Source organism: Aulonocara sp. 'chitande type north' Nkhata Bay, linkage group LG6, assembly GCF_057382095.1.
Source record: "Aulonocara sp. 'chitande type north' Nkhata Bay isolate Kocher_YH1m ecotype deep benthic linkage group LG6, A_spYH_male_GT1.1, whole genome shotgun sequence".
Lineage (NCBI taxonomy): Eukaryota > Metazoa > Chordata > Actinopteri > Cichliformes > Cichlidae > Aulonocara > Aulonocara sp. 'chitande type north' Nkhata Bay.
The window spans coordinates 42094777-42122010 of record NC_141349.1 but is presented as its reverse complement, the minus strand read 5'-3'; the positions used below and the strand labels follow the sequence as shown (position 1 = coordinate 42122010).

Below are 27234 nucleotides of genomic sequence, written 5' to 3'. Positions count from 1 at the left end.
TGAAAAATTCAAAGGATGCTCATGCCAGAGTCCAATCATCACTCACAATACCAAATGATCAGCTTTGACAGAAAGTCACAAACACAAACTCCACACAAAAGCAAAAACCAGTTTGGCTACAGATGGTGTTTTTCTCACAACATGAAATAGGCTCACATGTAGGTCTCTTCAGTGTTTTAGCCCTTACGCTCGGTGAGAAACTGCGGTTTACTTTATGGTCTCGTCATTTTTAAAGAAAGCTTTACTGGAACGTACCAGATTTCCTTTAATGTCAGTATGTGATGCTGACATATAAACGTCAGTTTTTAATAAACATCGTTCTGTGATCAGATTCGTGTTTGCCTCAAGGGCAGAGCTACAGAAAAGAAACTCAGATCTAGTCAGTTCCCAGATCTCTGTCGCAGCAAGTCTTTACAAGCTGTGACATCCTCCGTCGTTAGACCCTCGACTTCTGGTGAGGAAGAACTCCACAAAAAGACCATTTCAGGTTCCCAAAAGGGCCGACATCAGGAGGTGATTCATTCTAGAGAACAGGCTTGATACAGAGTATGGCATGTATACAGAGGACAGAAAGACTAAGTGTGTGTGTGAATGGCTGTGTAGGAGCCATAATTGAATGTATTGAATTTTGATGATCACTGGGTTTTTATTTGTTTGGTTGTTATGGGAGTCACGTGGGTGCTAGCGGTGACATAAATGGGCGTTGTCAGTCTGTCATTCACTGGTTTTGATTTTGACAGAGAGGAGGGCTGGGTAGCCGTAGTTTTTGTTGACCGCTGCACAACATGTTTCGCTTCGTTATATTAGAGCCTGTGACGTTGTAAGAGTCTGAATCAGGAGCCGATGACATTACTCTGTAAACTCTCAAAGCACTTTAATAAACAAGCAAACAATTCCACCTCTCGCATTATTGCGTAAAGTTGACAGCGCGTCAGGCAAATAGGCAGGCTCCATCCCCGGCCTCTAGCGACTGTGGAAGTCGCTACAGGCTGTTTTTTTTTTTAACAGAGTTCAGAAGGGTTTCTGTGTTAAAACTGATTTTATTCTTCGTTATTTTAGGGCTTAAAGTCCCAAAGAGCATGCAGCATTTTAAAAAAGACAGAAATGCTAAAAGAAAAAAAAATCTTCATCAAATGACAATGAGTGTTTAAGAGTCACACAAAGGGAAAAAGATGTCATGCAATATGTAAAACCCACAAAACCAAAGACAAAAGTGGAGCTGAACAAAGGTCCAAGTTCAGTGAATTCATCTCAAACCAGGACATAAGCACAGCAAAAAAAAAAAAAAAAAAAAGTAAATAAAAGAATTCACATGTATTTTGAATGACATTGGCCCAGTCAGGATTCAATTTGACAAACTATTTGTTGTTTAAAAGCACAAGGACTCACAAGCAGAACTTTGTTAACAATTTGATATCTTTGTAACAAGTTGCCAGTCTTCTCTACTAATCGTCTAGAGGCGTTTATTGAATCACTCACATGCTGAATGCACAGATCCTAAATCTAACACTTTCAAACTTTTAACCTTTAATCAGCCATCAAACCAGTGAAAGAAGCAGATGTGTAGATGTGGACATTTATTTCTACAAAAATGAAGAAATATGAAAAAATGAGCATTTTCAGGGGAGATTAATCCAGGGACATTCTTCACACTCCTATTATACAAAATTTAAAAAGAGAAGCATAAAAACATTTTGGTGGCAGTAAGCTCAAGTGAAAACCACCCCAGTCACACAGGCCTACAGACTGGTCTGCAACCAACTGGCAACCACCAGGAAAAATGTGTATTAACCAACCGGTTGGTGTGGTTGCTAGCACACTGCTGCAGTCATAGTCTGAATGGAAGTGACAGACCTGTCTTCAAACACTTTCTAGCTGCTGTCAGAGCTGCAATAAAACTGTGAAAAGTACAAAGCAAAGTGGAAATGGAAAACGTTACCCTTCAAATTAAAAGCTGTGCATGCTGCAGCATGGTTGGCGGAATCCCAACCTTTATTCTGAAGGCGAACCTTGCACGCAAACAAGAAAAACTAGAGGCACCTACAGGCGATCTGCTAGCATCCAGAACAATCTCTATAAGATTTTTGTTCAGCACCTTTGTTTCAGTCAGCCTCCAAGAAACATAGGCAATTACATCCAATATGGCAGAAAACTCCAGAGCAATGTGTCACATGATAAACCTCAGCAGAGGTGTTACACCCCGGCCTAGGCAACCGGGGTGCAACGCAGGAAAATAAAAATAAGGAAAATAAAAATAAGGTAAAAACACACGAGAAAAAAAACTAATACGAGTTTCCGCCAAAATCATCCCAAAACGAAAGTATCAACAACTAATTTCTTTAAAGCAAAACACAATATTTATCTACATCACACACAAGGCGCCAAACTATTTACAACGGGGGGAAGAAGATCGCGACCATGACATACAGAAACACAAGGCTTAAATACATGGAGGGAGCAATCAGGGAATGGACAACAGGAGGGAAACACAGCTGGGGCAAATCAGAACTGACGAGACAGGGAAACGTAAACTGAACACACTAAGATAACACAGACTTTCAAAATAAAGTAGGAAACACATAACAGTCACGCAAAAACAATACAATACCAACGCCAAATCGTAACATACCCCGGAGGAGCACCTAGACACTCAAATCCACACACAATTACGGTCACAGTCGTAACACCCCCTTACCCAAAAATCAAACATTTAACCCCAAGTGAAATGTTTTGATCAAAAGCGGATGAAGGCTGGCGGAGGCTGGAGCGGTCCCACGGACCCCCCAGCAGACGACGAAGGCTGGAGCGGTGCCACGGACCCCCCAGCAGAGGCAGACGAGGGCCGGAGCGGTGCCTCGGACCCTCCAGCGAAGGCGGACGAAGGCTGAAGCGGTGCCTCGGACCCTCCAGCGAAGACAAACGAAGGCTGAAGCGGTCCCTCGGATCCTCCAGCGAAGACAAACGAAGGCTGGAGCGGTCCCTCGGATCCTCCAGCGAAGACAAACGAAGGCTGGAGCGGTCCCTCGGATCCTCCAGCGAAGACAAACGAAGGCTGGAGCGGTCCCTCGGATCCTCCAGCGAAGACAAACGAAGGCTGGAGCGGTCCCTCGGATCCTCCAGCGAAGACAAACGAAGGCTGGAGCGGTCCCTCGGATCCTCCAGCGAAGACAAACGAAGGCTGAAGCGGTGCCTCGGACCCTCCAGCGAAGGCGGACGAAGGCTGAAGCGGTCCCCGGACCCTCCAGCGAAGGCGGATGGAGGCTGGAGCGGACCCACGGACCCTCCAGCAGACGACGAAGGCTGAGGCGGTCCCTCGGACCCCCCAGCGAAGGCAAATGAAGACTGAAGCGGCCCCACGGACCCTCCAGCGGAGGCAGATGAAACTGATGGAGGCTGGAGCGGTCCCCCTGACCCTCCAGCAGACGACGAAGGCTGGAGTGGTCCCACGGACCCTCCAGCGAAGGCGGATGAAGGCTGGAGCGGTCCCCGGGCCCTCCAGCGAAGACAGACGGAGGCTGAAGCGGTCCCTCCCTCGGACCCTCCAGCAACGGCGAACGGCTGAAGCGGCCCCCGGGCCCTACAGTGATTGGACGAGCCCCCATATGTTACACCCCGGCCTAGGCAACCGGGGTGCAACGCAGGAAAATAAAAATAAGGAAAATAAAAATAAGGTAAAAACACACGAGAAAAAAAACTAATACGAGTTTCCGCCAAAATCATCCCAAAACGAAAGTATCAACAACTAATTTCTTTAAAGCAAAACACAATATTTATTTACATCACACACAAGACGTCAAACTATTTACAACGGGGGGGAGATCGCGACCATGACATACAGAAACACAAGGCTTAAATACATGGAGGGAGCAATCAGGGAATGGACAACAGGAGGGAAACACAGCTGGGGCAAATCAGAACTGACGAGACAGGGAAACGTAAACTGAACACACTAAGATAACACAGACTTTCAAAATAAAGTAGGAAACACATAACAGTCACGCAAAAACAATACAATACCAACGCCAAATCGTAACATACCCCGGAGGAGCACCTAGACACTCAAATCCACACACAATTACGGTCACAGTCGTAACAAGAGGTCTGTGGAAAAACAGCCTCGACTTCCTTGCTCTTGGACTTTACTAAACGCTCTCTCTCTCTCTGTGACTTTATGGGCTCAGTTGCAAGTTTCAGGTCATTCTGAATAAAACATTGAGTCCTTTTGTAACTTACGATCACATTACAGTTCTGGCCTCAAGTTTTGGCAGTGGCACTACTGTTATTACATTTTTATTTATTTATTTTCCAATAAAGGTTTTTGAAAATTATGAAATCCTTGCTTGTTCTTCACTATATCAGAAATACTTCAAGGTAAAGCAAACTGAAGCAGCACAGTGCACAGAAAGCAAACTTTGTGCCACCGTGAACCTTTTGGCCACGGCTTCAAACACATTAATTTAAAGTCTAATTTTAAAAGCAGAGAGGGTGTCTGTCTCCTGAATCCAAGCTATGAACTGACTCCACAGGAAAGGAGCCTGATAGATTAAATGACTACCTCCTATTGTGCAGAGTGGGGATGGGGGGGGCGGGTGACAGGACTTACTCTAAGTACTGTGTGTAGCTACACAAACGATCTTTTAAGCATTTTAACACCTCTTGCTCTTTTGTCTTATTTGTGGATGAATAAAACATCTGTACTAACCTCAATTCATTTAGTCTCTTTTAACACCAGCTTGTGCACATTTGCATTGTGCGTTCAGTGAATGAACTCGAGCATTCGGAGGTTTCAGCTCAGAATCTGCACAAGCTGAGTAACTCAACACATTAGCGCCTCCAAATGGAACCAGAGGGTAACTGCAGGAGTTTCAATGCCAGCTCATTTTATTTAAGTTTTTTTTATTTTTAGCTGCTGTAACAGAAGAATCTTACAACCTCTGGGATACATATCTTTAAATTATTATATTAAGTAAAGTGAAATACAGAATTTCCTTTAGAAACACTGTGTAGGAGACTTAGCATGACATGGAACACTTATGTAGCGCTAATTCAAAACTGTACTCTGTAGTATTAACCTGCAGGATTAGGTGGAACACACGCCTTTGGTACAGGATCGATCAGGTCAGGAGATGCCAGCTGCTAAATTTCAGAGTTTGGGGATGTTTTTGCAGAGATTTGAGGGTTAAATCAGGATTAGTCACATTTTTTATTCCTAAGATTTCAAATAGGTACTAAATAGGATGACATCATTGCATCATATTGAAATATTATTTATATATATTTTTAAATATTGAACTTTGTACTTGCTTTTACTTTTACTGTGTGTATTGTTTGTTTGTTTTTACTTTACTTTCTATATTCTCCTGCTTTACTTTATGGAGTTTAAGCTGTTTTTTTTTTACCAGCTGTGATCAGTGTTCTTGCTGCTGTAACTGGAATTTCCTGATTCGGTTATAAATAAAGTACATCTGATCTCCTTATCTCAGTAACCTTCCTGTGGCATTTCTGAAGCTGAGTCAGGCAGTCTGGAGGAAAAAAACCTCACACGGGGGTTAATTCATACACATTTTGGATCACGTGCTGCAGATCTAATATATACTATATTCTAGGCAGATATTCAAACCTACGGTCCTCTTTTCTATCCATCTGTAGTGGATGAAAGGAGACCCATAAATATCTATTTATCTTTCCATTTAAAATAGATTTATGGCTGTTCTTATCATGTGACCCAGTAACCTCTGCACCAATCTCTGCCAATCAGATACCGACCTCTTGTGTGGGCGCCTGATTTGGATCAGCCCAATGAATGGTCATAACAGTTGTTATCGCTTGCTTGTAGTTTTCCAGTAGACGCCTGGCTAAACCTATGAGCTGGCTCACCGGGCTGTTACTCACTGTTATCCACTGTATAGTGACCAAAATATCTGAAACAAAGTCTTTAATGTATGAATCAAACATTAAACACAGAACAAAGTAGCCACATTTTTGCGCGTTACGCTCACTCAGCAACCAAGAAATCTGATCAATTCATTTGTAGAGCCTAGACCAAACCAAATGATAATAATAAGCAGGAGTGTGTCAGCAGCAGGCTCGGGTCAGGTTTCCAGCCTCAGTCTGGTGCTCATGGACTTCCTGATTGTTGTCGTGCAGCAGAGCAGTGAAGTGGTATTTCTGGGTGTCTGAACATTCATGCAGAGACACAGTGCGGAGGAGACGTTGCTGTTTAACCCGAGAGACTTCGCGCCACGTAGCTTATGTTTCAGCATGTGTTCGTTGTGTTTGTGTCAGTGTGAGACGATGTGAGAGTGTCCAAATGGGCCAAGCACAGCCTCAGGACCCAGAGAATGAGTGGGCTTATCGAGGATCTATTCTTTCCCACACTCCCGTGCTCTGACCGGGCCGCCTCTGATTTCCCTGGAGTGAAGCGGCTCTGATATACTCCAGCAATGGTCAAAAATCAAGACGTGTTGGCTCAGCTGATCAGTCGAATGGAAGCCGAGAAGCAGAGCGGGCCCCGGTCAATCGATAACCCACTCAGCATCTCCGCGTTAGCATTCATCGACAACTTGGCGGGGGATAAATGTGCTGCCTTTATTTGGGATAAGCACTAAATGTTGTAGTCATTTTTTTTTACATTAACTCATCAGTCAATGTTTCATCTTTTATCAGCCTGAGGAATGATTTCTGAGTGTGTGTGTGTGTGTGTGTGTGTGTGTGTGTGTGTGTGTGTGTGTGTGTGTGTAGAAAATGATGCATAAGAAAATCCCTTTAAAATGAAAAGTATAATGAATTGTTTAACCCTAGAGTCGCACTGACCACAGTTTTCTTTGATAAAGGCTGTTTTACAGTGACAGTGCCCCCTATGGGAGGTGTATCTTGTTTCCCTCTTTCGTCCCTATGTTTTCCTTCCTATGTGTCACGCCATGTTTCCCTGAAGGTCATGTCTTTCGTGTCGCATCATTGCTGTGTTGTGCTCGTGTCCCCTCGGCTCCTGTGTCAAGCTCATGTGTCAGTCTACATCTCAGTGTTTCCTGTTTTATTTTGACAGTCTCGTGTTCTGTGTTGGTGGCATCCTGTTCATTTGTGTCAGCTGTGTTACCCGTGTGTTTCCACTTCCCTCATTACGCTTCTGTATATTTAAGTCATGTCTCTCTCTGTTCATCGTCTGCTAATCTCCCCAGTGTTTCCATGGTTCAGTTATTCAAGTGTTTTCAGGTTTGGTGTGTTTTAGGTTTTCCTGGTTTAGATTTTATGTTAGCCGCTCCTCTAGTTGTTTTCCTCATTTGGTTTACATTTGTGTATCTGCCACAATAAAGGCTCACCTTTTGTTAAATCCAGTTCCACATCCTGTCATCTGCTTTTGGGTCCACACCTCATTCATTCCACACAATCTGCCATCGCAGATCATGAAAGAAACTGCAGTTCCTCTAATGTCCACTTGAGGGTAATTCGCAAAGTGAGTCAGGCCCCATTCAGCCTTTGACGGTATTTCACAACAATCGTAAGCTGAGTGAATTCTGCAAACATGTCTTCACCACCACACTTCTTGTGTGTGTGAGAGAGATTTTTTTATTAAGTAAAAACCTTAATCCCCTCTGATATCATAGAAGCTTTAAGAATAAGAATCAGTGATTAAGGTGGTAAATGGACTGGTATTTCTGTAGCCTTTACTATAATCTCATTCATGGAAGCACTTTTGTCCATGAACTAGAGCCTAAAATTCACACTCACATTCGTGTATCAACTAATGATTCAGACTGGAGGAAATGGAACCACCAACCTTCTGACTGGGAAACATCTGTTTGCTCTGCTGCAACAATTTGACAAGATGAAAGTAGAGGCAGAGAAAAGCAGGTCTGCTGTTTACAGAAAGCAACTGTTCCATTTAGATCATTAACCTTACTGAAAACACTGCCTTTAGCTGATTTTCAGACACATAATTTTAGAAGCAGGGTTTTCTTTTTGGGTGAAGGAGATTTGGGGTGAGATTTCGTTAGTGGGGGTGAGAAAGTGAGGTAATTGAGAAAACAGTTGGTGCTGACCTTTAATACGGTCAGGAGGATTGATGCCAGGTAAATTTGAGGAAGAGAAATAGTTCAGATTGGGTGAAAAAAAAATTGTCACTGTGAGTGTTTCTATTCTTACCTATGAAGCAACGCCACCAGAGAGGCGTCTGACTGTTCTGACTGACGGACAGGCAGAGTCGTAGAGGACTGTCTTCAGACGAGGCGTCCTGCAGCAGATGCTCTGCCTGGCTTCTACGAGGCTTCACCTCAGCTAATTGGAGTCACTGAACTGGACCTCTGGAGCATTTTTAATCTGATTATCTGACAAACAGCTTACTGTGCAGTTAATTGTACTTACAGACCGTAGCAGACGTTTGTGCTTCAGTTTTCATGAGTCAGATTTTCCAGTAAGTGGGTAAGGGTGTCTTGTTAGCCATGTCCGTTTTTTTGTATACAGTTATTGCTGTGTGCACATAACAAGCTGACATTGTGCACGAAGTTGAGTTGGGTTTATGCATAACAGCTAGCTTCTACTTATTAGGGAGCGTAGCTGGAGAGGGAGTGAGCAGGGTCATGTCAGTTAACTCTCTCCTGACTACCACAGAAATGCCTGAAAGAAATTTCCAAGAGAAAAATTTGCTTTTAATATGAGTCATGTAAAATTTCTGTCATCATTTTTCACCAAAAAAATAAACGAATACTAAAAAATGCTGTAAAGAGATGAAGACCAGAGTGATTTTAGATGTTTTTCTAGAATTTTTATTTATTTTCACGAGAGGCCGTTTTAGATTTCCAGTATCTACCTGAAAAAGATGTTTATCCTAAAACACAAACATCAGAGTCCTTCAGATTTTTCTGTTTAAGGATAAATATCTTGAACTATGGCTGTATTAGTATGGACTGTTGAGAGTTAGTGGAGTGGAGTGGTGAAGTCACTAAAATATTTGTGTGTCTGATCTCTGACAGCAGATTCGGAGGCCTGCAGAAACAGCTTTGCATGTAGGGGAGTGATATTTTATTTACTGCTTCTCGTGTACAAAGAGCGTAAAATTCTTTGAAGCAGTCCAAATCAGGTGAGTTTCACTGATATTAAGCTTGAGCTATACCTTGGGCTGCAGGGCGTCGTGATTCCAGATCCAAGAGGAGGACGACATTCTGATGCTCATGATTATTTACGAAGGTTGGCGGTAGCGTGATGCACCGACTCCGAACTGCTGCAAACAATCGAGAACATCTTCAAAACACAGCCTGTAAATGTGTTTGGTTTGGTGGCTGATGTACATGAGATTATAAAGAAACTGTGCGTTTGATTAATTAGTCTGTTTTTCTAACCTCCACTAAAGATGTACTCCACCTTTCTCTGATTTGGACCCAGAAACTGCCAAACCAGTCCAAACCCTTTTGCACTCCTTTTATGGTCGACTTCCTGGAGGAATGTGCCAAGTGTGGTATGAAGGAGGGGGAGGTTATGTTGACTTTAGTTTGCAATCATGTTTATTCTGTTGATATGAGTCCAGATGTTTTCTTGCAGCACAGGGAACTAGAAAGATCGACTTTAGTCCAAGTTAGTTCACATGTTTTCAGAAATCATTTGCCTCAAACATTCACAATGTTTAAAAAAGATCATATAAAACTTTAACTCAAACCAGCCTCCCTCGTGCTGTTGCCACTAGATTTGGGCCTGATGATTTACAGAGGAGGGGAGAAAGTGACAATCTTTCAATCTGAGCTGTTGGATGTGGATCGCTGCCATCGTTGGATCGTTGCGCAATTGGATGTGGCGGCAGATGTTTGGTGGTCTGGTCCAGATGTTAGATTTAGCTCACAGTCCTGAGCCGTCTTTCTTTGGAAACCATGGTTTCCAGATTCTTCAACTTTAACACTGTTTTCCTTGCTGCTCTGCTGAATCAAGTAAAAGAACCACTTTCACTTTAGCCCACTCAGAGTCACGACATCCTTCAGGAATCCATCCCCGCTTCATCATCTGGCCTACAGCTGCTGCTGTAAACAGCTGTGGTCAAAATGCTCTCCTGGGCATGATTTAATTGTTATCGTGCTAAGCCCCCACTCTCCCCTAGGAGTGCACGGTTTGTGTATGATAACAATTAATTTGCTCACCCTGCAACAAAGTCACTTCAGCGTCCTCGAGTGCCAGCTGCGTCTTCTGTGCAGATCAACCCTGTTTGTTTGTGTTTCGATGTAGAGATACCGGTGCTGAGCCGCAGGTTTCATTATGAGGGTTAACAAAAACCAGCTGGAAACATTCAGGGTGCCAAGAAATGAAGCTTTTTCTGGTTTTTGCCCAAAGACTGGGCGAAAAATGAGCAGGAAGCAGAAACTTCTATCAAAATTAACTTTATTTAAAGAGACATTCAATAAAAATGTACAAAAAAAGAAGCAGAATAAATAAATATCAACATAAATACCAGTGTCAAGCAAAAAAATAAAGGTGTGTGCCCTTCTTACACAGACTTGCTGCTATATTCTGTTTCTTGTATTAATTTGTATTTATCTGTATTTGTCTCTTTCCTAACAACTCCACAACTTCTTTCTCTTCCGTCCTTTTCCTGCTCGCTCTCACTCATCTGGCCTTCTCGGCGCGCTTTGCTCTCGCCGTCATTTCACAGAGATCTGAGAAATATCTATCTTCACCATTCTTCCTCTCCTTTTCGTGTGTTTCATTTCTCCGTGGTACTGTTCCCGGCCATTTTCGGTCTGTCGATGCACTCCATTTTGCGTGTCTCATTTTTGTTTATGCTGAGAAGAGAAAGGGAGGAAAGAAAAACTGGGATTAGGCCAAAGGACTAATGGAAAACATCTGGATGTTTGCGCAAGGAGTCACATGTTAACGTGTCCTGAGATTTGTTCTAAAACTCTTTGCATCTGGGGAACGATTTATACGCCATTCGGTCTGTTTCGTTTTTCTGTGGAGTCAGAAGCATGTGGTGTTTTGGCTGTAAAAGAATCGATTCTGAAGCCAAATCAAACATTTTTAAGTGGTGTGATATTCTGTCCCAGCTCTCTGTGAAAGCTGTGCAGCTGCTGGAGCATTCAGTCTGTGCATGTAGCACAGAACAGGGAGCGAGAACGAGACAAGAGAGTCTATGTTCGATCAGGAATAAATGTAGAAAACACCAGAAATGACTTTTTAGGCTTCTGTGCAGTCCTGTGCTCGCATACAGATATATTACATGGAAAGTAAGAAGAGCATTTTTACTTAAAAGTCATACTCCTGCCTACTTGGAAAAAGTTTAAGCATCAAAATATACATAAATTATTTAAAGTAACAGCAGTCTTTTTTAAAGAGATATGCATGCTGGATTATAATTACTGATTTGTTATTGCAATATCAGTGTCAAAGCTGAAGATGGTTTAATGTCTTACAGCAGATATCTGCATCCAAAATGCAAAGTGTAAAATACAACAAAACATTGATCCTGGTTTTAAAACTGAGCGTCACTAAAGTACTTTAAATACTGAATTTGAGGGGATCAAGGCCCCCCCATCCCCTCCCCTCTGGACACGCCCCTGTCTCAAACGCATTTATGGAAAAGTTTGAATTCTGTTTTTAGTTGTTCTTAAATTCTCAAATTCAGAAGCATTAAAGAAGAAGCAAAGAGCAGTTAGTTGTGGGTGAACCGATGCTAATGTTGTGTAGCTCACCTTTCCCAGCACGATAAGAGGCGCTTGGCTCTAACTCCCTCAGTGAACATGCACAGCTTCTGGGTGGAGTTGTCGGGGTTGATCCTGGTTACACTGAGAAAACAGAAGTATTACCATCAAAATCTGCACAGCCGACAAGACTCTAAAGTGGCAGATATTCAAAGATATTCTTTTAAACTTACATCAACTCAGTTTTATCACAGCTGGGCCGCTTTTCAAGGACTTGGAAATCTGATATTTTGCCTTTGACTGCCTGGACCTTGGGACATGCACAGCGTCCTATCGAGGTTTGAGCTGCAGGGGAACGTTTTCAGACAGGTTAGCAAAAGAAATGCAGTCCTACCACTGATGCACTCTAAGAAGTAAAAGCAAATGCATGCCAATAAAGTTTTAGAGCATTACTGCATTACACATTCTGCAGAAATTACTAACCTTGATAGAGCTCCACACAAGCCGCAGCCACAACAACCAACAAGACTGCACAGTTTCTCTGCAAAATGGCCATTGTTCTGTTGAGAGAGACAAACCAAAGTCCCCAAAATATCCCTCAGAGGAGAACAAGCGAGAGTTCGAACCGGTTGCAGTACCTCCTTGAAGAGAGAAGACAGGAGTGAAGAGCTGCTGCGAGCCTCCTCTGCTTTTATAACGAGGCCAGGGTGGGTTTCCCGATAGGCCGAGCCTCTTCCCGTCAGTTAGACTCTGGAATTTCCACATTCATGCAGGAGACATGCTCAAAGAATGCGCTCTGTGCTGGTTTTAAAGAGAAAGGGAGAAAAATGAAATCATGACATAATTAAACAGATTCCACATCTCATTACTAACCATAATCAGAGTCAAAGGGAAGAGGTGATTAATACTTTTTATCACGCTTTGCCCAGGCATGTCCGGGCTACTGTACAGTCATCTGAAAAAGAAAGTCCACGGTCATTTCGTGGACCGTCGGGGAGCAGGGCACAAACAAAAACCCACAAAGCTCAGTGCACTGAGGTACCGTTGTAAAGAAGAGTGGCCAACATTCCTCCAAAACAATGTGAGTGACTGATAAAGTCACACAGTAAACAGTTACTGCAAGTTATTGCTGCTAAAGTTGGTTCTTCAGGCTGCTGAGTCATGGGTGTATGTAGTTCTTCTGTAGTTTCCTGGTAAATAAATGAGGACCTGGTGTCATGATGACCCTTTGTCAGGAGTTGCTGTTCACCTGAGGTTGTATTGACCTTATTGTAAGAACTGCTAAGCACCAGATGAGTTGTTTACAATGCTTTGATGAAACCTCCTTGAAAGAGGGTGTACTTTCTTTTTCACATGAATGTTGAAAGAGTTGGAGGTTATGAGGAAAAGCTGGTGATTGTTTTCAAGCTCTGGGCTAGCAGCAGCACAGCTGGGTTGTAAAATACTGAGTAATGACTGTTACCGTGTAAATTCTTATTTTATTTGAGGTTAAACTTAATGCATCCTCGACATTCTTCTGGCCTGTTGGAGTTACTGGAAAGCACATTGCACTGCACAGAGTAGCGTCGCAGTGAGGTGGGAAAAGGAATGTCTCCGAGGAAGACAAATCTGCACCTGTTTCATGAAACACAGTGGAACACTTACAAGGCTGATAACAGTTTAGCGCTCACGATGGATTCACTCCTATTTCCGATGTTTACCAGTCTGTAAACATGCCACAGCAGGTACCATCTCACTCATGACTGAACAGCTCACACCGTGTGAACAACTCACTTTCCCAGAGCGGAGAAAACACATTTCACAACATGTAAATGTCTGTCACTCATATATCTTTTTGCCATTGGGCTCATATCCTGGCATTACACGCAATGAACACATTGAAGGTTACCAATAGGTTGCAACGTGCATTAAGTGCATTTGTGTAACAGGCGCACTGGAGTTCACGACCGTCGTCATATTTCAGTTTTTCAGCAAAACTGCTTATTTCTCCTCGTTGGCTCCGAGCAGCGACTTCTGCGGCTGACGTCTGCTCGAGTCCCCACAGACTACCAACTTTACAGCAGAACTAAACATGTTTTAGCCTCTAAACCTAATTTTCTCCTTTTTTTAAATATAATTTTTCCATCTAGATACAGGAGTTAGGTGGATGTCAGAGGTTGAGACACCTACAGAGGGTGTAGCTGCTAATTCTGAGATAAACTTCCCTGCAGATAATTTGAGTCCCTGAAGGGGCCCTCTGTACTTTATTTGTGCTGTTGGTGCCTCCAGATCACAGTACAGGCCACTCAAGACATCTCTGCTTTAGTTTATTAGTCAAGGCCTTGGCACTAATTGGCAGTTTATGGTTGCTACTAACTTAGAACAGCAATCTCTGACCCGCTGAATTAAGCATAAAGTCCATTACTTAAATTCTGGTCATTCTAAAATCATAAAGGAGATCATCTAGGCAGCAGGCTGCCTTACTCGTGGTAGCCCTGCCCTGTCTGCCTAAAAGCAGACTCAGAAGTTTGTTGCCTCGAGGAGTCATTTCTGGGGACACTTGCCAGCTGATTGTCATGCTTCCAGTATGACTTTGTGCACAATGACAGAGTATGACTGTCTAATAAATATTCTGTTTCATTGTGTCTGAATGTGACGTGTCATCCTCACATGCCCTGATGCCGTTACAGCTCATTTTATTGCCTGATGCTAAAAACCCCGACCTGCCCCTCTGGTCTGCCTCGTTTACACAGACCGTGCAGGTTCATGGTCACTGCTGCATGCTCTTAACATTTGTGGACTCACTTTGTAAACAAGTACAGATGGGTCAACAAGTTCCCCCTCTTTCGTTCTGCAGCAAAAGTTAATCACCTAACAGCAAGGGGACTATTTGGGGAACTCGCAAAGCAAAACATAAGGTCTCACGGCGAATCCCCTCCTGCTCCGACTGAGCTCGAGTCAGAATGTTTCAGATGAGGTGAGGAAGCTCATTCAGTCTTCACAGCAGCATCCTGCAGTCCAGCAGCGTCTGTGATTACAGCCAAAAAAGCAAATAGAAAGCTGTTATCCTGCTCGGTGACAAATTACTTCCTCATTAGGTGTCTCAGCTTTAATTATTTGGCTCACTCTTTCTTTTGTTGCAGTTTCTTAGTCGACGACAGAGCACAATGAAAGTCAGACTGTAATTTACACGTGGACCTTTTTTTATTAACAGCTTTATTTCATAGCCGATATGATTGCACACCAGCACTGCAAGCCGGCGGTTGCACAAGACATCGCATTTCAATTTTTATGTGTCTATTAAAACCATCACAAAATGCCCTGTGGGAGGAAGCAAACATGAGGAGCTGTTTTCTGTCTGTAAAGTTATCACACTCGCGGCTTGCAAACCTGAACATGCAGATAAGACAGATGATCCCGGTGTTTGTTATTAACAGGCTGCTTTGATGAGGTGTTTTATCTTTTTCAGAGTAAAAGGAAATCAAGACTGTGACTCCTCGATGATTAATGGTCATTTCGGCCTTATTTACGATGAGAAAGTTGGCCATTATGCACACATTATCTTACCCTGGCTTTATTTATTTGATCAGTAAACACAATGGCAAACCAGAGGGGAGGAATAAAACCACTTTTACTGTTTCAAAAAAAGAAAAAAGCGGCTAAGTGTTTCCAAGTGAAGGCAGTAATCGGCACAACAATCTGCCACACAGCGAGTCCAGCAGATACACTGAGAATAAACAGCACGGACGCAACATGGCAGCAAACATAAACATTTATCTCACAAATGTGCACCAGATTTTTTTTTAAAGGAATGGAAAAAGAAAACAACAGTGTTGAGCATCAGTAAGTTTTCAGTTCAACCCAGCAAACACCAAAACAGCTGTGAAGACGCTTTTTCCAACACATCAAACGACCAAAGAAAAGACATTCTGTTCTCTGTCCCAGGGTGTCACATGGTTTCGTCAAAGCTGCTCGCGTCACATCTAAAAGCACTGGGAAGCATCGTTTTTCAAAGTGGAGCATAAATGTTGTGAAAGTGTGCATTTTAACCCTCTCAAGGCAGGCGTTGCAGATTTGCAACAGTTAAAAACTAAAAATACCACTGCAGGTATTCTTTTGTGCATTAGCAACAAAAACTTAATTTGAGCCTGAGAGGGTTAACCTGGCCATTAATTTGGTTATCCCTGGCTAACCAAGTCATTTTGACTCTGTTGGCTGCTCGTCCATGATCAGATTATCGTTCCACCGCATCCCAGAGGTGCTCTGCTGGACTGAGATCTGATGGCTGTGGAGGTCATCTGAGTGCCCTCAACTCAATGTTTGAGTTGATCCGAGCTTTGTGATATGACACATTACCCTGCTGGAAGCAGCCATCAGAAGATGGCTACACCGTGGTCAGAAAGTGGATGGAGCTGGTCAGGGCTAAATACTCGGGCAGGCTGTGATGTTTAATCAGGCCCATAGTGTTCCAAGAAAATATCCCCCACACCATTACATCACCAGCCGCAGATGTTTACACTATCCTCTATCATGTCACAGCAGAAATTGGTCTGACTCATCAGACCAACTTTAGCAAGTGGGTTTCCCGTTCTTAGCTGACACGAGTGCCAGCCGGTGTGGTCTTCTGCTGCTGTAGCCCATCGGCATCAAGGCTTGACACACTGTGGGTTCAGAGATGCTCTTCTGCACTCCTTTGTTGTAACAAGTGATTATTTGTTTTACAGTTAACTTCCTGTCAACTTAAAGTAGTCTGGCCTGCTCCATCTTCTCTTACATCAACAAAGCATTTTCTGCCAGAGAACTGACGCCCACTGGATGTTTTCTCTTTCTTGGACTGATCTCTGTAAGCCCTGGACATGGTTGTGTGGGAAAAAACCCGGCAGGTCAGCAGTTTCTGAAATACTCAGATCAGGCCGTCTGGCACCAACAATCACGCTGCGTTAAAATTCACCTAAATCACATTTCTTTCTGATTCTGATGCCCAGTTTGAATTTCGGCAGGTTGGTTTGCCTAAATCAGAGTCCAACTCCAGGCCTCGAGGGCCAGTGTCCTGCAGGTTTTGATCCAACACAGCTGTTTTAAATTGCTTGAAGTTCTCCAGAGGCCTGGCAATGAACTAATTATTTGATTCAGGTGTGTTGACCCAGGATGAGATCTAAAACCTGCAGGACACCGGCGCTTGAGGGCTGGAGTTGGACACCCCTGGCCTGATTGTTTTGAGTTGCTTCCATGTTATTGGTATTGTCCCCTCCACTGATTTCTTTTATCATGCTTAAAGATTTCAGTGCCTATATTAGACAAAGATAACTCGAGTAAATGCAAAATGCAGGTTTTAAGTCTTCTTCATTTATTTGGAGGAGGGGTCTACCCAAACCTACCAGAAAATCCTGAAGAAGAATGTCAGTTTGTGCCCTGGAGCCCAAACACACTGGGGTTATGGAGCAGGACAATAATCCAGAACACACCCCCAAGTCCACCTCTGAATGGCTGAAAAGACAAAAAAAACAAAATCAAAGCCAGACTTACATCTGATCGAGATGCTTTGAGATTACTTTAATCAGGCTATTCGTGCTCAAAAATCCTCTAATGTGGCTGATTTACAACAATTCTGCAAAGACGAGCGGGCCAAAATTCCTCTACAGTGATATGAAAGATTCACTGGCAATTATCACAAGCACTTAACTGCAGTTCTCGTTGCCAAAAGTGGCACAACCAGTTATTAGGTTTAGGGGGCAAATACTTTTTCACACAGGGCAGGTAGCTTCAGATGGCTTTTTTTCTTTATTACATTTAAATCCATCATTTAACTCTGAAAAGATCCAATAACATGAGCACTCAAAGCACTTCATACAACATGGCATGCTGGGATGCACACACATTCACACTCACTCACTCACTGCTGGAGCCAGGGATCAAACTACGGCCCTTGCAACTAGTAGATGTCCTGCTCCATCTCCTGAGCTCCAGCCAAATGTGACAAGTATGCAAAAGAAAAGAAAAAGTGTAAGAAATCAAGAATGGTGCAAGTACTTTTTCACAGCGCTGCACAGATTAAGCTGCCACTAAGAGATCCAACATGAAAACAAAAACGTTGCACGCAGCTTTGAAGGCATCTGCAGACAGACTGATTTTCACTGTAATCTGCAGATAATTTGGCAGCCATGGTGTGATTAACACGAACAGTGCAGCGCTCTGTCTTGTGAAATAGTAAGATCAAGCAAAGTAAACGTTGTGTGACTGTTTTAGCTGGTGAGCAGTAATGAGAATTCATCCATACTAAAAGCTGACATTTCCTGTTATTCATCAATGACTGCGGTGCATGTCTCGACTGGAGCCTGGCAGCTCTCAGCTATAATCCTCAGCTTGTCTTTATGTTCAATTATTGTATTTCAGGGTGTAGTTTGAGAGATGGATTCCCCTGATATCGCCTCTCCACACTGAGCTCTCTCACAGAGCTCCTATTGTTTTTTTTCCTCGCTGTATTTCATATTTAATGCCACATTTCTGTGTTTACACATCAAACAGGTCTTTGGGATATTGCAACTAAACGACTCAAATACAGCAAATCTGTTTTATATCACTCTGGTACGCTGCGGTGTATCTCGCTGCTCACAGTATCTCACTCCTTTTCTAATTTAATGAGTTTTGGAGAAGCAATGATATCTGCACCTCGCCATAACTACGAATCCAATTTAAAAGAAATCCTATGTTTTCAACACACCTGGTGCTGAAGCAGCACTTTACCGTAAGTTATGCTTCATAAATCTTTTCTTATCTCCGTACCACATACCATGTACGTAAATGGTTCCAGCTATTTCTTTGGAATATTGTGACACATTTTTACGTTAATGCAAGAAAATAATGTTCCTGAGGGCCTCTTTGTGTTCATACTTTGTGAGCTTGACATAGTCTGTGTTGCACAATGTGCATGAGTAATTTGGGGTCAGTTTGAGTCAAATTCTGAGGCTTGTTCTCTGGAAGCATCTCCAGGGGGGTCGCTCTGCTCTCCTCCCTTTCTCTCTTTCTCTCTTACCACATGTTTGTTGGATGTAACTCAGGCACTTCTTGCCAATAGCCAGCTGGAGCGACTTATCTCATAGTCACACAACTTCAAGGAAACAGAAACTAAATTTTGATGGTTGAAAATAAAGTGTGTGCCCAACACGGTCATTGAGGACGCCCGCATTCCTGTTCAGACATGATAATTACATGCAAAGAAAGGAGGGAAGCCGTTTTATGTTTTTCTTACAACTGCTTTTATTTCAAATGGGGGAAAAAAGCAAACCAATGTCAACAAAACTTTGCAGGCTGCACTGCATAAACCTGCACAGCGTGAGTGCTTCTTTACCCTTAGCACAAACGTGTTTCAGTTTTAAACTTAATTAAAACAAATAAAATACAATTAGAAAAGTGAATATTTAAAACTCAGAAATAAAGGAGAATTGCTTTCAGTGAGCTCAGGTGGCCAGGAAGCCATAGGGAGCTGGAATTCCTGGAAAATGCAATGGAAAAAAAATACAGATTTATTGAATTTAATTACATAGCCTTGTGATAGACAGGTGAGGTTTACTAATGTCCACCCACGGGCAGCTGGGAATGGCTGCAGACTATGAACTGAATAAGTGGTTAAGAAACTGATTTATTTGGGGAGAGAAATTATCCAATATTACAAATCTGTGAGGTTAAAAAGAATAAGAAGCTTTAGGCTTAGCAGTACATTTTAAGGTCAAAGGGGGTTCAGTTCATTTTATTTATAAAGCTCATGAGTCACGACTGATGAGAGTAATCTCAAGATGCTTTATAGATTAGATTGTTTGAGAGACAATAACCTACGAGAAGCATTTGGAGACAGTGGTAAGGAAGATCTCCTTTTCAACAGGAAGAGACCGCCATATTCTTTTTTTACCTGGTGGTGATGAAAAAGGGAAACAAATCTCATCATTTACTAACACATCTCTGCGTCTGTATCGAAGGAGAATTTGAAATCAAATTTCTTGCAGTAGAAGTTTACTTATTTGAATGAAAAAACCCTAAAAGAAAACATGATGATTTCATCCTAACACCTCCCAGGTCACCAGCCTAAGACCAATTTTTAAAAAAGGAACAACAAGATGAAAGGTTTTTGGTTTTCCAAAAAAGCTATGTGTGTCTAAAAAGAGTTGACTAAAACCATAACCCTAGATCTGGTGGATATGAAGAAGCATAGAACTTTGAACCAAAAAGATATTAAGATCTTTAGATTAAGACCGAACATCCAAATTTCTTCAAATGTCCAACAGAAATGATTCGGATATTTAAAATTGAACCAGACTCTACACAGAGTTCATATTTATGTGCCAGCTGGGATAGACTAGAGCCAATGAGGGAGACTATCTTTAAATTTTTAAGTCACAACTTAAACCCCGAAGCTGTTCGAAGGCCCCCCGTCGGCTGAAGCAGCCCTTTGTATTCCTTTTCTAGGCAGTTAAAGCTTACCTAATTCTGGGCCCTTTAAAGGGTCTGAAGGCAAATGCTTGGATATTTAATTTAGAGCTACAGTCTGAAGAGATTTAATATTTGTAGTTCATCTCAACGAGCTCCTGGGGTGTGGGAGCCAATGAATCTACCTAGTTTGCATTGCTTTCTTGAATCATCCTTAGTTTGGGGTCCTCAGAAGATTCTGGTGGCAAAAATCAGAGAGTATGTCTTTAAATATTCAAATCAGGAGAGTTCACAGCTTGGGTCTGTTGGAGGGCCCCCTGGTGGACGAGTGGGCCCAGCACAGCCACTTATCGCACTTATACCTCGGGCATCCAGGCAGGCACTGCTCGTTTGTTTGTTCTGCCCTTGATTTTTCGCTTTTCATCTTTTGTTTCATGTGTTGCGTTCATTTAGAACTTCAAAGGGAATGCATATAGCTTCTGGAGCGTTGCTGACTCAATTACTTCTTACACATAAATGAATCATGCATCGTGGAGCTGACGGGAGCCGTGGCAGAGGTCAGCAGTCCGGCCGCTACCTTCACCTCACACCAGCCCTGCAAACAGGGAATGTCCCACCAGCACGTCCAGCAGGTTTTGTTTGAAATGTGTTGATGTCTCACACTTTGATTGGTCTGTTAAGGTCAGTGATACATCTGATAGGTCAACTGGACTCCAAGGTGGGCTGCTTCTCAGGGATTTTAAAAACAGAGCCGGTGCCACAGGTGGAGCCGCAGGGCATGAGCGCACCATCCAGAGGCGGTGACCTCTGAGGGGCCCATGGAGTGGGTAGGGGGCCGGCTGGGAGAGCTCTTTGATGGAGTCCACATACTCCTCCATGGTGTGAGAGGAGCAGTCCGGGTCTCCTTCTTCTGTGTCACTCTCCTGCATTTCACTGATGGTAGGAAGTCTGTCCACAGCGGAGAGCAGCCATCTGGACTTCATCCTGCAAAGGAAGGTGCACCTTTAATGGAGGAGACCGAAACCTTTACCACCACAGGATAAAATCTGAACAGAGCCACAAAACACACCCAAGCCTTACGGAGATGACCATCAATATTAGTAATAGTTTAAATCATTTTAGCATCCATGGCTATGCTTGTTGGCTTTTTATTGTTTCAAACTTTAACTTTGTTTTGTTGAATTTATGAAATTGCTGTTTTCACTGAAAACAAATTAGCGCATTTGGGCTGACTGTAAAACACAGCACCTATGAGACTATCATGGTCCGGGCCTTCAGCCTTGTGTCGAGAAAGGTCTGGCTGCAGCCACCGTGGAGCTCCACAGTAGGCAGAAACACATGACCTCTAAAGTAGGCGGAGACATGTCACTGCCACAGTAGGCGGAGACACGTCACTGCCACAGTAGGCAGAAACACGTGACATAGATACGATGGAAACCGCGCCAATGGATCGTAAAGGCTGGGACAGAGTCATTCATATAGATGCTCATGGCTGAGTGGCCGGCCTGAATTCGAATGCGACCCGTGGCTCTTTGCCACATGTGTTACCTGCTCTCACTCCCTCTGCTTTCCTGTCACTCTTCACTGTACCCTTTCAAATAAAACCATAAAAATGGCAAAAAACAGAACCATAACCCCTAACCATACTGTGGAGGTCACGTGTTTCTGCCCACTGTGGAGCTCCACAGTGGCTGCACCCATTGTGTCTTGCATTTATTTTTACTTCCTGTATCTTGTTATCCCTTGATTGTTTGCACCTGTTTGTTTACCCACCTGTCCCACTTTCCCCCAGTGGGGCCCTTTGCGTATTCAAAGCCTCAGTCCTCTCTTTGTCCTGGTTGCATTGTACTGTTGCTCTCCGCTGTGCGCTCGCTGTCAGTTAAAGGATTATTTTACTGTTTCTCTGGCTTGAGTTTCACTTTTGTTCATGAACACTTATCAGCTAAAGATAAACAGCTGGCTTTTGTTTTGACCCAGCTTCCCTCTGCGTCTGCATTTGGCTGCGCATTTCCACACATTCCAAACACGACAAAGTCTCTTCTGTGCAGAAAAATCAAATAAAAAGTCTCTTATTTCAACTTGATTTGGGACTGAAGTCCAGCCGCAGATAAAGCAGATCGATATGTCAGCAGAATTGGCACTTTTGAATTATTTTCCTCATAGCTCGGGAGCTCACGACCTCTCGTGCACGTGTTTACGTCCATGCTAACCACGACTGTTGACATTCAGCTACATCAAGTGGATGAGGTGTCAGCTGAGAAACATGGATAAAAGTGTAGAGAATTCAAAGGATCACTTGAAGCAGTGATTGACTGAATAACTGAAAGGCTTATCTGTGTTTCCTGTCGAAGCTACGAGGAGCCACTGGAGATGGGAGCTGCAGGGTCATGACCCCTGCTTGAATGTTTCTGCTGTGAGTATGAAGCCGTGGAGGTCACGAGCTCTTTGGACAAACTGTTATCTGTCCTCGATAATCCTGACCACCTGCTGCATCACTTACTGGATGAGCAGCGGGAAAACTTCCTGGCAAATGATTCACCTCCGCCACCGTGACACCAGCACAGGAAGTCTGTCATACATCATGCGATACGACTTCCAAGCAAATCACATCTGCCATCTCGTTCTCTTCCTGTAGTTTATGTCGCCCCTGCGGTGTCGCTGCGCTTAACGCTCAGAGTACGCTCTGTGGTACTGAGTCACTGTAATGTCACATGACATTTACCAGGCTTTACTACAATCACTCAGCCGTTTGAGCGTCATTACTTTCAAAAAGTCACTTTATTGTATTTCAACATTTACACAAATTTTTATTCTATGTAAAAAAAAAATTCACTTAGGGGTGGGCGAGGTTTAACCTGCTGAGCTCCTTTATTTTTAGGTCTCTCTTAGGCTACATTCACACTGCAGGCGAAAGCGCATCAAATCCGACTTTTTTGACCCTATGCGACCCATATCCGATCATGGTACGACAGTGTAAACGGCACAAATCCGATATTTTCAAATCCGATCTGGGTCACTTTCGTATGTGGTACTGAATCCGATACATATCTGATGTTTTAGAAAGCGACTGCTGTTTGAACGGTCAGGTCGCATTAAATCCGTCTTTTACGTCACTGACACAAGACAGATGCCAATTATCAGCGCCAGAGAAGACAAACGAGAAAGCATGGCGGCAGAAACTGGAGACGGAGCGAGTCAATGGACAAAAACTGAGGTTTTGGACTTGATTAGCATATGGGAAGACAATTCTATTCAAGCTAATCGACTCCGTGTCCATATATACCTCTGCACGGAGGTAGCAGCCACTGCTCTAAACAAGGCCATTGTTAAAGCACGGGCTCTCTTTGTCTCAGTGTCCTTCTTTCTCTAATTAATTTGTCAAAATTCTGTCGGTTACCACTGTGCACAAATTGATAGACTGCTGCAACAGCACCTACTCGCTCTGTAGCCGCCATTTTTTATTCCGTAAACAGAGCGCGTTGTGTGTGACGTCTTCTTTTGCGCAAGCGGGCCGCTTTGAGGGCCGTGAACCGTTCACACTAGAGCGCCTTTGCTGTCACATTTTATTTGTAGTGTGAACAACCAGACAAAAAAAATCAGATTTGATCATAAAATGGAATTGAGCATTAAGACCTGCAGTGTGAACGTAGCCTTAGTTTTCACATCACTGAGTTTTTCTACATTTAATACGTTGATATATAGTTCAGATTTTTCGTGAGACTCAATTTAGTTGTTTAAGATGTGTTAATATAAGAATCATGGGAAGTTTTGGGGTAAAAGCTGGGCTGATATGACGAGACTCACAGAATCAGCATCTGAAATGTAATTTCAGTTCAATATTGACAGAATGAAAATAGGAATAAAACCTAAAAGGACACGCCTGAAGGTTTTTAGGTGAGAAATTGTTGTTTTTGCCTCACTTGGATTTAAACTGTTCTTTGCTTTACCTGCACTTTCCTGATTGTTTCTCTGGTTCCTGTTTTCAACATAAACAGCCATATTAGAACAATTACATAAAATTCTGGCAAACAGTAAAACTAGACCGATTCCTCTGGAAACAACAAAAGCCTTTTGCTTTTTTTATTTGAAGAAATCAGCTGTTTTTTTTCCCCGCAGACTCAGCTGAGTAAATCCTCCTGTGTAATTGGTACCACAGCATACAGTGGGGCAAAAAAGTATTTAGTCAGCCACCGATTGTGCAAGTTCCCCCACCTAAAATGATGACAGAGGTCAGTAATTTGCACCAGAGGTACACTTCAACTGTGAGAGACAGAATGTGAAAAAAAAATCCATGAATCCACATGGTAGGATTTGTAAAGAATTTATTCGTAAATCAGGGTGGAAAATAAGTATTTGGTCAATAACAAAAATACAACTCAATACTTTGTAACATAACCTTTGTTGGCAATAACAGAGGTCAAACGTTTACTATAGGTCTTTACCAGGTTTGCACACACAGTAGCTGGTATTTTGGCCCATTCCTCCATGCAGATCTTCTCGAGAGCAGTGATGTTTTGGGGCTGTCGCCGAGCAACACGGACTTTCAACTCCCGCCACAGATTTACTATGGGGTTGAGGTCTGGAGACTGGCTAGGCCACTCCAGGACTTTCAAATGCTTCTTACGGAGCCACTCCTTTGTTGCCCGGGCGGTGTGTTTTGGATCATTGTCATGTTGGAAGACCCAGCCTCGTTTCATCTTCAAAGTTCTCACTGATGGAAGGAGGTTTTGGCTCAAAATCTCACGATACATGGCCCCATTCATTCTGTCCTTAACACGGATCAGTCATCCTGTCCCCTTGGCAGAAAAACAGCCCCATAGCATGATGTTTCCACCCCCATGCTTCACAGTAGGTATGGTGTTCTTGGGATGCAACTCAGTATTCTTCTTCCTCCAAACACGACGAGTTGAGTTTATACCAAAAAGTTCTACTTTGGTTTCATCTGACCACATGACATTCTCCCAATCCTCTGCTGTATCATCCATGTGCTCTCTGGCAAACTTCAGACGGGCCTGGACATGCACTGGCTTCAGCAGCGGAACACGTCTGGCACTGCGGGATTTGATTCCCTGCCGTTGTAGTGTGTTACTGATGGTGACCTTTGTTACTTTGGTCCCAGCTCTCTGCAGGTCATTCACCAGGTCCCCCCGTGTGGTTCTGGGATCTTTGCTCACCGTTCTCATGATCATTTTGACCCCACGGGATGAGATCTTGCGTGGAGCCCCAGATCGAGGGAGATTATCAGTGGTCTTGTATGTCTTCCATTTTCTGATGATTGCTCCCACAGTTGATTTTTTCACACCAAGCTGCTTGCCTATTGTAGATTCACTCTTCCCAGTCTGGTGCAGGTCTACAATACTTTTCCTGGTGTCCTTCGAAAGCTCTTTGGTCTTGGCCATGGCGGAGTTTGGAGTCTGACTGTTTGAGGCTGTGGACAGGTGTCTTTTATACAGATGATGAGTTCAAACAGGTGCCATTCATACAGGTAACGAGTGGGGGACAGAAAAGCTTCTTACAGAAGACGTTACAGGTCTGTGAGAGCCAGAGATTTTCCTTGTTTGAGGTGACCAAATACTTATTTTCCACCCTGATTTACGAATAAATTCTTTACAAATCCTACCATGTGAATTCATGGATTTTTTTTTCACATTCTGTCTCTCACAGTTGAAGTGTACCTCTGGTGCAAATTACTGACCTCTGTCATCATTTTAAGTGGGGGAACTTGCACAATCGGTGGCTGACTAAATACTTTTTTGCCCCACTGTACTTCCAAGGAAGTTATTTGGAAGTAGGCTTCCAGTATGGAGACATAAGCAGTGTTTCAGAACTGCAGCCAAGATGAATGATGATAAACTCCCACATTTTACTGGAAAACACACACACTGACCTGTGATATGTCCTGATGGATTTTGTCCTTTATCTTCACTTTTTTTCCTGCACTTTTCCTCCTGTCTGTTTTCACCACGTTATGCCAGCAGAAGTCTGTGGGTGTCAGCGTGTAGACGACATGTTGCGGGGACATGGAGGTGTGATTCTGTAAGTGCTGTCGGAGGATAAGCCGGGCCAGGGGAGCTTTTATAATGCTTTAAGCAGCCAGGCTCAGAGAGCCAATTATAGCAGTGAGAGCATGGAGAGAGAGTGAGAGGGTGGATGTAGGCTGTGATGGACCGCGGGACAAACAAGTGATGTGTGTTGTTATTTCACATCCACACAGCTGATGGATTTGCTGGTACTGAACTACAGCCTCAACCAATCAATAAAGTCAATAAAATCGATAAAATCAAACAAACTCTGAGAGCCAAACACTCACTGCTCCATTTCTCCTCTTACAGACAGCGAGCGAGGAAACGTGAAATATGTGAAGGATTAAAGTGTGTGTGTGCGTGTGTGTGTGTGTGTGTGTGTGTGTGTGTGTGTGTAATTTAATTTGTATAAATTAATAGAACAGTTGTGGTCAGTTCCATTTGACTCAAACACATTTGTTTTGTCTACAACTATGATATTTATTCTTTGCTGTAATGTAATTATATACACACACACACACACACACACACACACACACACACACACACACACACACACACACACACACACACACACAGTTTACAATATATATAAAGAGAAATAATAAATATGTATTTATTCTATAAATAAAATATTTATAATATAGTCGTGTCTGTTTATTTATTTATTTCTACTTAAATATATTTTTTCCATTAATAATTATTTAAATACTTTATTTGGGTTTAATTGATACATTTAGAATGATACAATTTTCATGTTTTGAATTATTCGTAAAAAAAAAAAGATTTTTATTTATCGATCTACATATTTGTTTATGTCACTGAATGAGCAGCATGACAGCGCTGTATGCACAGTAAAAGTAACTGTACTGGAACTAATATAGCTTCTTTCTACTTAAGCTGAGCACTTTCTACTACAGGTCTCTCTCTCACACACACACACACACACGCACACACAGCATATTTGATATGTTTTCTGGACTCTGCTGTCAAGAAAACGTGAGTCATGAGGTATTCTGTTTAAATCTTTGGATTTGGGTTTGTCTTTGAAAACACTGACTCTGATTAATATGACGTCTGTGTAACAGAGATGAAAGAAAGCTACACGTCCTAACTTGTCTGTTGTAAACTGTCAGAAGTTCTCTTCTGGGGGGAGCTGTGATGTTTTGTGTACAGTCTTTGCGTACCTGTCAGTG

The 27234-nt window shown here is 42.9% G+C and overlaps 2 protein-coding genes across 2 annotated transcripts; both read right to left on the bottom strand.

Moving 5' to 3' along the window:
* Positions 1–10342: 10342 nt before the first annotated feature.
* LOC147328592 (uncharacterized) lies at positions 10343–12289 on the bottom strand. Its single transcript, XM_086297716.1, has 4 exons — positions 12099–12289; positions 11849–11960; positions 11667–11759; positions 10343–10760 (listed from the first exon to the last, which is right to left on the bottom strand). Exons 1-4 carry the CDS (start codon positions 12169–12171, stop codon positions 10682–10684), a joined length of 357 nt encoding a protein of 118 aa, XP_086153842.1. The 5' UTR covers positions 12172–12289; the 3' UTR covers positions 10343–10681.
* A 6544-nt stretch (positions 12290–18833) lies between these two features.
* On the bottom strand, positions 18834–26075 carry LOC147328591 (uncharacterized). The gene is made up of 2 exons (XM_086297715.1): positions 25903–26075; positions 18834–20999 (listed from the first exon to the last, which is right to left on the bottom strand). The coding sequence occupies exon 2, from the start codon at positions 20996–20998 to the stop codon at positions 20600–20602; it is 399 nt and encodes a 132-aa protein (XP_086153841.1). The 5' UTR covers position 20999; positions 25903–26075; the 3' UTR covers positions 18834–20599.
* Between the last annotated feature and the right edge of the window lie 1159 nt (positions 26076–27234).

Bases quoted from the DNA above. Each gene is read 5' to 3' on its own strand.
- LOC147328592 (XM_086297716.1), bottom strand. From the start codon at position 12,171: ATGGCCATTTTGCAGAGAAACTGTGCAGTCTTGTTGGTTGTTGTGGCT. The intron at 11,760-11,848 runs GTAAGTTTAAAA...CTGTTTTCTCAG, and splicing joins TGTGATAAAACTGAGTTGAT to TGTAACCAGGATCAACCCCG. The intron at 10,761-11,666 runs GTGAGCTACACA...TTCTCTTCTCAG, and splicing joins CTCTTATCGTGCTGGGAAAG to CATAAACAAAAATGAGACAC.
- LOC147328591 (XM_086297715.1), bottom strand. From the start codon at position 20,998: ATGAAGTCCAGATGGCTGCTCTCCGCTGTGGACAGACTTCCTACCATC.